This window comes from Microtus pennsylvanicus, chromosome 12 (assembly GCF_037038515.1).
Source record: "Microtus pennsylvanicus isolate mMicPen1 chromosome 12, mMicPen1.hap1, whole genome shotgun sequence".
NCBI lineage: Eukaryota > Metazoa > Chordata > Mammalia > Rodentia > Cricetidae > Microtus > Microtus pennsylvanicus.
This window is the reverse complement of record NC_134590.1, coordinates 54052288-54065406: the sequence shown is the minus strand read 5'-3', so window position 1 is coordinate 54065406 and position 13119 is coordinate 54052288. Positions and strand designations below refer to the sequence as shown.

At 34.3% G+C, this 13119-nt stretch overlaps 1 protein-coding gene across 3 annotated transcripts in view; it reads right to left on the bottom strand.

The window, feature by feature from the left end:
- Fbxl5 (F-box and leucine rich repeat protein 5) overlaps positions 1-13119 on the bottom strand; it is a 44883-nt gene that overhangs the window by 21451 nt on the left and 10313 nt on the right. For all 3 annotated transcript variants that reach the window (XM_075943668.1, XM_075943669.1, XM_075943671.1), the window contains exons 2-6: positions 12721-12936; positions 9528-9623; positions 6585-6771; positions 3825-4007; positions 1419-1544 (exon numbers count right to left, since the gene is read on the bottom strand). In XM_075943668.1, the coding sequence (XP_075799783.1) occupies positions 1419-1544; positions 3825-4007; positions 6585-6771; positions 9528-9623; positions 12721-12936 (808 nt within the window). The remainder of the gene's footprint in view (positions 1-1418; positions 1545-3824; positions 4008-6584; positions 6772-9527; positions 9624-12720; positions 12937-13119) is intronic.

Genomic DNA, 13119 nt, shown 5'->3' with positions numbered 1-13119 from the left:
TGTGAAACAACTTCATTAGCTTTATCACCGTGAATCGTCAAGCAAAAAAAGATGACACCTCGCTCCTAAGAAGTTAAACATGGCCTTTTGTACTTGACTTAAATGTTTATACTTCTCTACAACAAACTACAGCTTTAGCTTGGTAAAACACTGTTTTCATAAGATGGGCGAAGGCTTGAGTTTAAGTCCCAATACTGAGTAAAACAAAAATTTACACTTCAATTTTATTTAAGAAAAAATACTATAAATGGGCCTAAAATCTCTACCACCTTTCAGGATCCTATCTTTACTATACTTACCTAAATTCCTTACCTAAATATATCTACATAAAGCAGCTTAAAAGGTTAAAGATTTATTTAAAATAAAGTAGAATACAGTGGCTGAAAAGAATATATGAAAAGAGTAACTGTTGACTATTTCACTGATTTCAAGTGTGTTAGAAATACCTTAAACTCCTCCTTAACTGGATACTATCACTAAAAATCACTTCAGCAAACCTTATTTATTTCACTACACTTTTATTCCTAATTCATTCTTCTACCCCCTACCTAAATGTGCTTTGTTTACTATAAAACCTAAAGTTACACACCATACTGTCTGCCACACATAAGCATATGATTGAAACCAACAAAAAAGATCTCTTCCTTATTTAACAAATTTCAAACTCCTGAAACTATACCAAAATGTCCCCCTTCAACTCATGAAAACCTAAAATGCATTAGTTACTAAAGTAAAATCATTGTAATTCTTATTTTCAACAAAGACCAGCCTACTTAGTTTAGCTTTATAAACACCACTTTCAAACTCTACCTCATACAGTACTTAATTGGGGGGGGGGGACCCTAAAACTGTGCAACACAATTAATCTTCACACATGATTGTTTTTTCTGTAGCATTGGAGACTAAACCCAGGGCTTTACGATGTTATACAAGTGCTCTACCCTAAGTTATACCCACCCAATTCTCATAAATCCTAGTTCTTAACTCTACAATAACCCTGAGGCAAATGATATGACTTATTAAATAGACAAAACATCATCCTTTCTCCCCCTCAACCACAGATGATTCAATAAATGCTGATAAACTGATTAATCAAAATCCTAAATCACATAATGTAAGCTGTAAAGCACTATAATGAATTTATTTCTATAAATATAATTTATTTCTACATAAAATAGCCATCATTTTCTGACTTTGTTCTTTTAATATAAAAATAGAAGAGAAACCACTCTATTTTAAAAAGTACTTCTAATAAGAAATTCTAAATGTACTTATTGTTCCTTCAAAATCTTCAGAGAAGGCTTTTTAAAAATCTTTAGAAAACATGAAATACATGAATTTTAAGAGCCAATAATTATTAACGAGAATATCAGTTTTTTAAACATCATGTAATAATTTTCATTTCAAGCATGAAATACCAGATTCATCTCTATCGGCATCTTCATCCCATTCCTGAAAAGCACGACTTTCATCTTTCCTACTTCTCACCCATTCCTCGTCAGGTTCTGTGTCAAGTTCAGTGGCAGGACCACTATACCAGTCACCTAAATGATGAATAAACAAGAGGAACAAAGTCAAATTAGATAGAAAGTTATTACGAAAAAGAATCCCCCATTCACACTTGAATTTTGGGCAATAGCTATTTTTACAATTTTTTTAACCTACACATATAAGCAAAGGATTCAATTTAAAACACACTAAAAGAATTAGAGCTATATGAGTTCAATCAATAGTAGTAATTACTAACCAGCAGTATTTTCCAGAGTACCTTTCTCTAAAACTAAAGAAAAAGAACTTCAAAAGCTTACATAGTTTGCTTTATACCTGCCATGTATCTGTTCTCTAAGAAAAGTTTTCAGTGATACCCTTTAAAAAAATAAGCTTAATGATCATAATCCAATTTCTAAGAAAATAATTATCAGTATTTATAGGTGCAATTTCAAAAAAAGAAATCACTGGAAATGACCTAATCTTTTCTTCCCTGCAGTAACTTCACTTTGGATACAGTAACAGCCTCATTCTGAAGACAGCTCACAAAGTACTCTGTGGTGATGGGCCAGCAGTACACAATTAGATAGGAACAGAAGTCATAGATACTACAATTACAGTACATGTATTATATGTTCATGAAGATGGAGACAATAACAATTTATTAAATTCTTATACATCTAGGGTTTCTCAACCTAGACAACACTGACATCTAAATCTGGGCAGTCCTTTGACTTAAGTTGCAAGCGTATGGATTATAAGGTACTTAGCAGCAATCTAGGCCTCTATCCACTAGACCCGTGGTTTTCAACCTTCCTAATGCTTTGAACCTTTAAGGCAGTTCCTCATGTTGTGGTGACCCCCCAAGCATAAACTTATTTTCATTGCTACTTCATAACTCTAATTTTGCTACTATTATGAACCATAATGTAAATATCTGATACGAGACCCACAAAGGGGTAGAGATCCACAAGTTGAGAACCACTGCACTAGACAATGGTATAATAACCAGAACTAGGGCAAGCAAAGGTGTCTTCAGACATTGTAAATATCCTGGACAGGGGCAAAAATAAATGTCATGAACAAAAAGAAATTTTAACCAAAGGTTTGGTCTAAATATGTTAAAAAACAGAAAAAAGTAAAGTAGCATATTTAAGATGCAGTGGCTTTGTGAAATCAACACAGCATCACTTTCAATGGTATTCATACCATCATTTGGATTTATCTTAATTCTTAATTAAAAACAGCTGAACAAGAAAAAGCTGACTCATTTTTTACTCAAATTTTGCCATCCTACAAGTAATGTGAAAAATATTGATCCATATAAAATAATAATTCTGATCACTCCCAAAACACTAAATATCTAAAAAACAACTGCATGAGAATGTGCCTCTAGTTCCAGCACTAAGGAGTCTGATGCAGAAGGATGAAGATTAAGAGGTCAGTTTAGGCACTAGATTAAGCACACTTTTCAAAACATAGTGCTGGAAAAAAAAAATAAAAAGAGGCAGGTGGACATCTGAGTTCTAGGCCAGCCAGCGCTAAATAGTAAGAATCTGACTTTTTATCAAATAAACTGTTTTTAAGTAAGACTCACAATTCAAAATAGTCAAAAATTTGTTAAGAAATATGTATTTCCATTGCAAATGTACTGTAAAAGGAAAGTATATTAACTTATATGAATTTTAAGCAGACACTTAAAAGATACTTCAAAGACTGTTCAATTATCAACAAAACAATGTAGTGCACAGTAACTGTAAATCTCCATGACTATTTAACATGCTCAGGAGAAAAGTTTCTCTAAACCTTCAGATGTAAAACTAACTCAGTGCAAAAAAACACATTATCAATCATTGTAAAAAGCTATGTTAAAAACAAAAACAGAGTCAGTTACTTTAAACCATGGCCAAACAAGAACTGTACATAGCTCATCTTAATATTTTATAGAACTGAGTCTGTTTAAAATACTCAAATAATCCAATTATTTAACAATTCTAAAAATCAATTACATTTATTTTAAACTTCTATGAAAAGTTTTAACCATAGTCATATGTACAAAGATGCAGTACAATGAATCTCTGTGTACCCATTTTTTATCTCCAACAATTATCAGCATCTTACCAATGCTTACAATCCCTCTGACATATTTTTCCTAATTATTCTAAAGGAAATTGTAACAATTATATAGTTTACTCACAAATACTTCACCATTGCTAGCTCTTCTAAAACGTATACTAAAACCACATCAGCCATAAAATCTATTTTTTGGCCAAACCCTCAAAGTTTCCTTTCCCTGGCATTACAGATTAATCAAATTGAAAGTCCCATTTACCTACCTCTGGCCCAATGAACAGGGTAAAGATGTTTCCACAAAGATCCTGTTTTTGCCAGCTGAGACCACTTAGTACTGACTTGACTGCATCGACACAATTCTTGAGGATTAAGATAACTGAAAATCGACAGCATTACCTCAGGAGGAAGATGGGTTATACCTGTGGAGTGTTCTGACACTTCCGCTTCTGAAATAAAAAAGAAAACCTTTAACAGTAAGGCTACATGAGCAATGCAGTAAGAAATTACAATCACACAAGTAAAAGTCAGTGCCTGAAGTTAATTCCTTCCTGCTTGCAACACGAGAAAAGGAAATAACACGTATTAGAGGTAACATGGGGATGTTGAACATGTTAAGAACCCGTAGGGTTAAACTATCATGGCCCAGATCATACTTCATCAGTGGAAGCTACAATAATGAACACGGAATTGACTTCCTCTTACAACGGCGTCATAGAAAAAACAATACTCACTTTGTAGCACAAGCAGCATCATTTGGAAAAGGAACCAAACAGGTTACACTGCTTTAAAGCAGCAAGCATACACTCAGCCAGATTATGAGATCTATAAGGCATTGTTAATGACACACATGCTCACATTTTCTATTCACGCATTAAGGCTCCTGTTAGTTCCTTCCTTGTGTTCCTTCTATGACTTTAATATTTAACGTAAAAATTCTATGAAATCTGATTTTTCTAATGTACAAATGCCTTAACCTATTTAAACTATGTACCTATTCAATAATCATAAATGTCCCTGGTGCACTGGTAAGAAATCTTTTGTTATTAAGTATTTTAGAAAGTCACTAGATAAACAACTTCCTATGATCTTATAATTTGGTCTAATTTTTCTGAAAGAAAAATGAAAATGTGAAGTTAAGAAAAAGAATGAGTTGTCTCCAAAATAGTATAAAAATGAGACTCTTGTATATCTGGTTCTTCATAAAGAATTTTAAATATAGAAATGCTATGATCAAACTACTTTAAACTGCCACTTTTAAAATGCCAAATATTTTAAACATAATGCTGCTATAATTTGCTTTGAAGGAGAGGGAAAATTAAATGTGTGTGATGCTTTTAAACTCCATTTTATAGTTATAATTAAACAAGACACAACAGGCTTTGGTATGGTATTCAGGGCACAAGCTGTATTTCAAGAGTAAAGCTCAAAGCTTTATGGGTTTAATCATAGCTTCAACTTATAATATTTTTGTTTAAACATGAATCTGACTACTTTAATATTAGAAAAATACCAATTTCAAAAATTTTACAGGACTAACACTGTCATTACCTGTCAAGAAGCAGAAGAATTTCTGCTAGACTATGATGGCAACTATTTGCTTTCTTCTGTTTGTTTTTCTTTTGTCTATTCCCTGGCTGGCCTGGAATTTGCTATGCAGACTATGCTAGCCTCAGACTCAGAGATCTGTCTGTTTCTGTGCCTCCAGAGTGCTGTGATTAATGGTGTGCACAACCACGCCTGAAACCAACTATATTTTTTAATGTTGTAAAAAACAATGCTATTGAGATAAATAAGAATAAAAATAAGGTAACAGTCTATTAGAAAAGGTAAGCATCTATTTTATTTGCATTTCTTGTATGAATTCTTAAAGTAACTACACAGAAAAGCTTTTCTTTGCTTCTCTCTCATACTCACTAGAGTATGAATATTACTAGAGATAATACTAAGAGAATGATAAACATCAGAGGATAAAAATAAAATTATAAATGTTCCTTTCCTTAACTCAAAATGGCGTTATAGCCCCAATAAATACATCATAAGTTATACATATCTAGGAACAGAAAGGCATCTAACCTAGCAACCACCACAGCTATTGAGTTGTAGGCATCAACTGTTCTCCACGACCAAGCAACCACCACAGCTGTTGAGTTGTAGGGCATCAACTGTTCTCCACGACCAAAACGCATGACCGGTTTGATCCCTGGGAGGATATTACTGACTAGGAACCATGGCTCGCTGCTGCTTAGCATTTAGATATTAAGAAAGCTTTATACTGCATACAAACTAGGCTTAAAAAGAACCAAATTGCAAAACTGAAATATACAAGTTACTTTCCCACCATTATAAAGTACAAAAATTCTACAGTGAACCATACGTAAGTCAAGGACAATGCTTATAAATTAACTGACTTTGGAAACTGATGAAAATACACGAAAATAAAAGATGGTATTGGAAGGCTGGAGAGAAAGACCAGAGGTTAAAACACTGGCTGTTCTCCCAGAGGACCCAGGTTCCATTCCCAGGATCCACATGGTAGTACACCACCAACTATAACTCCGAGTCCCAGGAAATCTGACACCCCCTTCTAGCCTATCCAAGAACTGAATGCACGTGCTACATAGGCATACAGCAGGCAAAACACCCATATACATACACTAAAATAAAGGAAAAAAATTTAAGCCTGTCAGTATGATCAAGAGAACTCAGAAAGCTATCTGATACATACTGCTCTGAACACAGCAATCCTGAATTTTCATTGGTCAAAAGTGTACTTATTTTATTCCTACAAATTCATCCAAGAAACATTACATTACATGTAACCCAAGCCTACAAGACGGAAGATTATAAACACTAAATTCTACAATAGAAACTACTGCCCTCAATTGTATTTTTAAGTAAAACTAAATGGCTTAAACAGACCACAGTGTAAACCTGACAAATTATTCCTTAAACAAAATCTATAATTTATAACAAAATGTCAATAACTACTAACAAATAGTTCTGTCAAAATAGATGAATCTTACCTGTATCTGATTTTTCATCCACAGAATATTTGAAAAATTTCTGTCGCTCTTCAGCTTGATTCCACAGGCTGAGACCTCTAAGGAGTTCTGCTGTGTCCTTCTGTGAGCAATGCTGTGCAATCACTTTCTTTTTGATATCTTTAAGCTCTTCATAGGTAAAATATTCCATTAACATTGGCTGAAAAACCTAGATTTAAAAGTATTTATAGGGAAAGAATTTCAATTTACTCAAAACCTTTTACTAATGGCTCAAGCTGAGTACTAGGAATGCACAATTCAAAGATATAAAATTTATAGTTATTACCACTAAACTATCTAAATTTTTAAAAGAACATAGAAAAAGGATCTTTTTCTATGATTTTGTAGGCCTCTATACAATTTAAAAGAACAAGGTTTTCCTGTACCAAGCTTGTTAAACAGTCAATCATTTTGTTATTATTAGACACTTAGCCCACTACCTGCCTGTGGTGGTTTGAATAAGAATGGCACCCATAGTCTCATATGTTTGAATGATTAATCATTAGGAAAATGCACTATTTTTAGAAGGATTAAAAGGTATGGTCTTGTTGGAGGAAGAGTCAGAGTTTCAAAAGGCCTTGTCAAGGTGTGTGTGTGTGTGTGTGTGTGTGTGTGTGTGTGTGTGTGTGTGTGTGTGTCTCCCTGCCTACAGATCAGGAAGTAGTTCTTAGTTACTTCTCTAACACTACACCTGCCTGCTCCCTGCAGCCATGCTCTCTGTCATGATGATAATGGACTAAGCCCTGAGACAATATGCAAGGCTCCAATTAAATATTTTCCTTTTGAAGAGAGTTGCTTTGGTCATAGGTATATCTTCACAGCGATAAAACAATGACTAAGGCACTGCCTTCTGATACTACTGAATTCTACCAAAATAGGGCCTTTTCTTAGATGAATACACTACCCAGTATAATGAAGGCCAAACAATCCCAACTCAGTTAAAATGAACTATCCAACACTGTTCTAATTGCTATTATTTTAGTTCAGTGGGTCTTATGGAACTTTACAGAGTTCTTCTACAAAACAGTCCTAATCTCCAATGAATAGGATTATAATCTTTGAATGAAGAACCAAGGCTTTGTTGTTGTTTCCAGTTTCATCAATAGAAGAAGAAACAGGTACAAACTACTCTTAAGGGTAGACTATATGCCCAGCAGTAGATGGCCAACAAAAACCAAGCCAATTGGTTTCTTCCTCATGTCATGTCGGGGCTCTTCTTTCTTTTCTTTTTTAATCATATATTATATGTGTGTATGTGTATATATGTGTGTGTGTGTGTGTATGTGTAAAATAAGTACATATACATGCCATATATAAATATGTGACAACAGATATGTATTTTTCTTCTCTTAAACTAAGCATTTTTCTTTTTTCTCTTTTTTTTTTTTTGAATTGAAAATAGGATTTTCTTTTTCCTCTCACATAATATATCTTGGTTACGGTTTCCCCTCAGGGTCCCTTACATGCATATTACGGTTTCCAGTTTAGTGTTTTTATGGGATTCCCAAGGGTGCAAATGAGTGGGTCTCTGATTCTTGTGCTTTGCTTGGGTTCTTTTCCTTCTGTTTGTTTACTGTGTCCAATTCTAATGAATTAGGTTTTGTTTTATCTTACTATATTATATTATTATCCCATAGAAGCCTGATTGTTTTCTAATGAGAGATAGGAAAGGGGTGGACCAAGATGAAGGAGGAGGAAGGGGAAAGTTAGGAGTAGAGAGAGGGGAACCATAACCAATATATATTATGTGAGAGGAAAAAGAAAAAGGTTTTCAATTTAAAAAAAAGGAGGAGGAGGAGAAAGAAATACTTAGTTTAAGCACTGACTACATATCACATTAGAAAAATAACTATAATGAGATGTGATCAAGTACCAATAAAAGAGCACCAAATCAATGCTTCCCATTCCGGGAGGAATTTAGAAAGTAGGTTGCATTTCCTTTTGTTTAACTCAAGCCAATTTTAAGGGGAAACCATAACTGTGCATCACAATAAATGATTTACAGCTTTAAGAAAAAGTACACAGAGCCCAACAAGGGGGTGAGTAGATAAGAGTATTTGTTTAGGTTTTTTTTTTTTTTTTTTTTTTGGTTTTTCGAGACAGGGTTTCTCTGTGGCTTTGGAGCCTGTCCTGGAACTAGTTCTGTAGACCAGGCTTTTGTTTAGCTTTTGTTTTTGTTTTTTTTTCTTCAAACTAAAGCTGGAGAGATGGCTAGTCAGTTAACACAACTTGCTAGTCTTGCAAAGAACCTGGGTTTGGCTTCTAGCACCCATATGGTGACTCAAAATCATCTGTAACCTCAGTCCAGGGAATCTGGTGTCATCTTTTGGCACACCGTGCACACACAAACATATAGACAAAACACTCATACATGTAAAATAAAAATAAATCGGGGGGGGGGAGAGAAGAACGGTCCTCATAGGATAGTTTCTCTGTATCTTAAGCTGGATACTCATTATGGAAAGAAGAAAAATTGTTTGCCATGTATTTACTGTAGACTACTTCATATACATGAGGCACAACAGCGATAAATTTAAAACCACCATTTAATTATTCAAGTCCACTCAGGAAAAAAAATACTAAAAGCTCTTTAAATCTAGCATACAGAAAATATTTAAAGATTTACAGAATCTTCTAAAGGTTACAAAAAATTAGTGACAATTATGAACATATATCACAGTGCTATCACACACAAAAATACATATTTCTTAAGTAATTAAATTCATTCATTCAGTGAAAGTAGCAACCTTTCTAAATAAAAATAAATTCTCACTGGATGCCATTCATGTTCCCAAAAGAAAGCAGAGGATTCTGTCTACCAATAGAACATATTCTTTTTATGCATTATTTTGAAGAAATTGAGGCAAAATTATATTTTCTATTAAATTATGAATATAAATCACAACAAAGAAAAACTCTGCTTACCTCTTCTTCCTCTTTCATGTGAGGAAGAAAATCTCTTGTAAAAGCCTCCAATCTCTCTTTCAGCTGTTTTGCATAATTTAACTGCTCATACTCATTCTAGAAACAAAGAATAATACACATTAGCAGGAAGTAAAGACATATATCATTAAAGCAGCACTCAGGAGAGAGCAGCAAATAGATCTCTAAGTTTGAGCCCAGCCTCATCTCATACCAAGTTCCACACCAACCAGGACAACATAGCGAGGCAGTCTCAAATATACATAAAGGTTTGCTTCGTTCTATGTTGCCTGATCACAGGAAGTCAACTTAGTCTTCTTTTAGCATAAACAATGTCCTTAGAGTTAGGATGCAGCTCAAGGCCGGAGCACTTATTAACATGCCCCACACTGTACACTCAGCCTTGGCATCACCGCCCACTCACAGTCCTTAAATAATAAGCTTTGAATTCTTTAGTAACCCTAATCTTTGGTTGTTTTTTATTAATTTTATTAAAATATAGCAAGTATATTTTAAAATATACTATAAAAAAGGTTTTGTAATACATTTTATGCTATCCTAACAGATCACATATTACTATTACCATTTATAAAGGCAAGAAACATTTTAGAGTTCTAGATAACTCTCAACAGCCAAACATTTCTTCCACACATGAATTAAAATTACATTTCCCTATAACTTATTCATCTGCTCTCTCTTCTCAATGAAAAAATAGGGGAAACTTACAAAACAATGAAATATTTTAAAAATATACTGATACTGTGGTGATTTGAATGAGAATATTTCCCAAAGGCTTTAGCATCTGAATTTTGGTTCATAGTGGCACTGCTTAGGGGAGACTTGGGGGTGAGGCCTTGCTGAAATAAGTATGTCATTCAGGGCAGAATCTGAGAGATAAAAATTCTCATCATTTCCAGTTCAGTCTCTCTACTTCCTGCTTCCTATTTGTGGTTTAAGAACTGAGTACTCAGCTCTCAGCTGCCAGTTCCCATCACACCTACCTGCGCTCTCTCCTCTCTCTCTCTCTCTCTCTCTCTCTCTCTCTCTCTCTCTCTCTCTCTCTCTCTCTCTCTCTCACACACACACACACACACACACACACACACACACACACTCACTCTGGAATGTTTAAGGACTCATCCCTCTGGAACTCAAAGCTCCAAATAAACCCTTTGATAAATTTTCTTGGCCATGGTGTTTTATTACAGCAATAAAAAAGTAACTAAGACAGGTACTATTTCATTCTTTCTGTGGCCAGTTGTTTCCATTTAGATAATTTATTCAACTAATTTCCAATATTCAGCTCAATGTTGAATTATGCTGGGATTTTACACATCCTTTAAGCATTTCCATGTATGGCTTCCAATTGCACTTGTATGTTAATAATTATCAAATTTGCTTTTCACACTAGTTCATTCTTTCTGCTCTTCAAATCTACCAGTGTCTTCTCTTCCTATTAATACATGGTTATATTATGTAAAAAGTTCAGAATAAGGCTTAATCCCTAGACCTCTTCCATGTACAAGGTCTAATACAATTCTCTTTCCCCTTTCTTCTAGCACTTTATAAAATCAGAGTATTCCATTGGTCGTAGGTCCTACATAATTTTCAAGCATGTACCTTCCCCTATATTTTTTAAAAAGCACTACTTTGGTTCAGACATTACTAACTACATAATACACGACTATGTTATAAAATACTAAGCGTACAAAGGAGCATTCAATAGAAAAGTTACCCTCCCTTCTGCAACTACTCAGTACGCTTTCCTCTACTAACCAACCACCTCCCCTCTGGATACAGAGCAAGGGTTCCTCCTTCTACAGACTACTGGTAGAATTCTTTAGTTTGTTTTCTGGTCTTCAAAACTGATCCTCCAAGTGAAGGGTATATGGTGGCTTGATGGAGTTATAAACTCCTATGATTCACTGAACTGAAAGGGTAAAATGAAGATTAACTTTCAAATATTTTTAAGACAAATATAATTAAGAAAACGTACATATATCCTTATCGTAAACTACACGCATTTTCTTTTTCAATATTACTTTGTTTCTAAGATAAAAATCTCACTCTGTACCCTTGGCTGGCCGTGAACTAGTGAACCTCCTGCCTCTCCCTACTGAGTACTGAAACCTCAGAGTGCCACCATTCATGCCATAACACTGAAACCGTCATCTTTAACCACTGTGCTTCCTACAATAGGGAGAAATAAAAGACGTAAACACTATGACTTCCATTCCATTTTTTTCCACTTTACAGACTGCAGTCTAGACCTTTTATGCTAGCAAGAACTCTCCATCTTCAATTTTATTTTGTTAGTTTTGTTTGAGAACAGATCTCACTATGCAGCCCTAGCTGGCCTGGAACTTACTATGGTCTACCAGGCTGCCCTTGAACTCATAACGATTCACTTCCTTTTGACTCCAGATTGCTGGGATTAAAGGTATATGCTTCTAAATCTGGCACCATTTTTAATTTTAAATAAAATATATGGACTGAAGTATTATTCTAAACAAAAATTATACCTTTAGTTATTAGTACCTACATTAATACCTTTGTTTTTAAGAATTCAACAAATGTTTGTTAACAATTTTGGTAGTTAAAATTTCAACTTACAAAACTTTAAAATGTGGTAAACTTTATTAGGCATGACTAAAGGGCCAGTTCCAAAGACTCTTACCAGACTTGAGTTAGATCCTCTGAATCCTCTTTTCAATTAGGTAGGGCCTTAGATTCTGTCCTTAGCCTCTCAGGTCAATTTTGGTAAGAATCCTACTGAGGCAGTTAACAATAATCATCTGCTTTCAGTTTCTGACTATGGACATATCTCATCACATCCCTTACTACTCTCTCAGCCTCAAGGATTTCATACCCTGGCTATCTCAGGAAAAATCCTGAAAAGTTAATTCTTTTATCCTTTTGGTCCTAATGTTTTTTTCTCAGTAATTTTCCATCCACTGGCTCTTCCTTGCTTCTTCTTGGCTCTGAACGCCTGTTTTTTCTTGTATTCAAAACTGACCTTTCTCTGCCTTACTACAAGCCTCCACTGTAACCATTCCTCATGAACAGCCTTTCTAGCCATCATGAATAAATCAAGTGTTTTTCTTTAAAATAATACCATTTACTAAAGTTGCTAATAAAAATTACAGAGGCAGAATGGCACTATATCCAACACTTACATATCAATTTTTCAACTCACCTTAACATTCTTCAGCCCCTTTTCAAAGAGACTAAGCATCTCGGAGAGTTTATTGTCAGAATGTACATTGTAGATGGTCTGACTGCGTTGCTGAAGTAAACCAATAATGTATTCATTCTCAATTTGCTCATGCATTTTAAACTCCTTGAAAGTAGCATATAGAGACTGAAGAAGAGCACGGAAGTCGTTGTTGTTGGAAAAGTTGGTTTTAGAAAGCTGAATAAAAATTTAAAAAGACAGTAAATAGATGCAAATAAGAGACAATGTAACAAGAAACTTCCAACGCATACCTAAAGTTTTGTTCATAGCAAGGTATTTCCTTTATATCAATTACATTAAAGCACAAAGAAAAGATGTTCATAAAATAATAATTCATAGTTGTATAATTTAAAAGTGCCC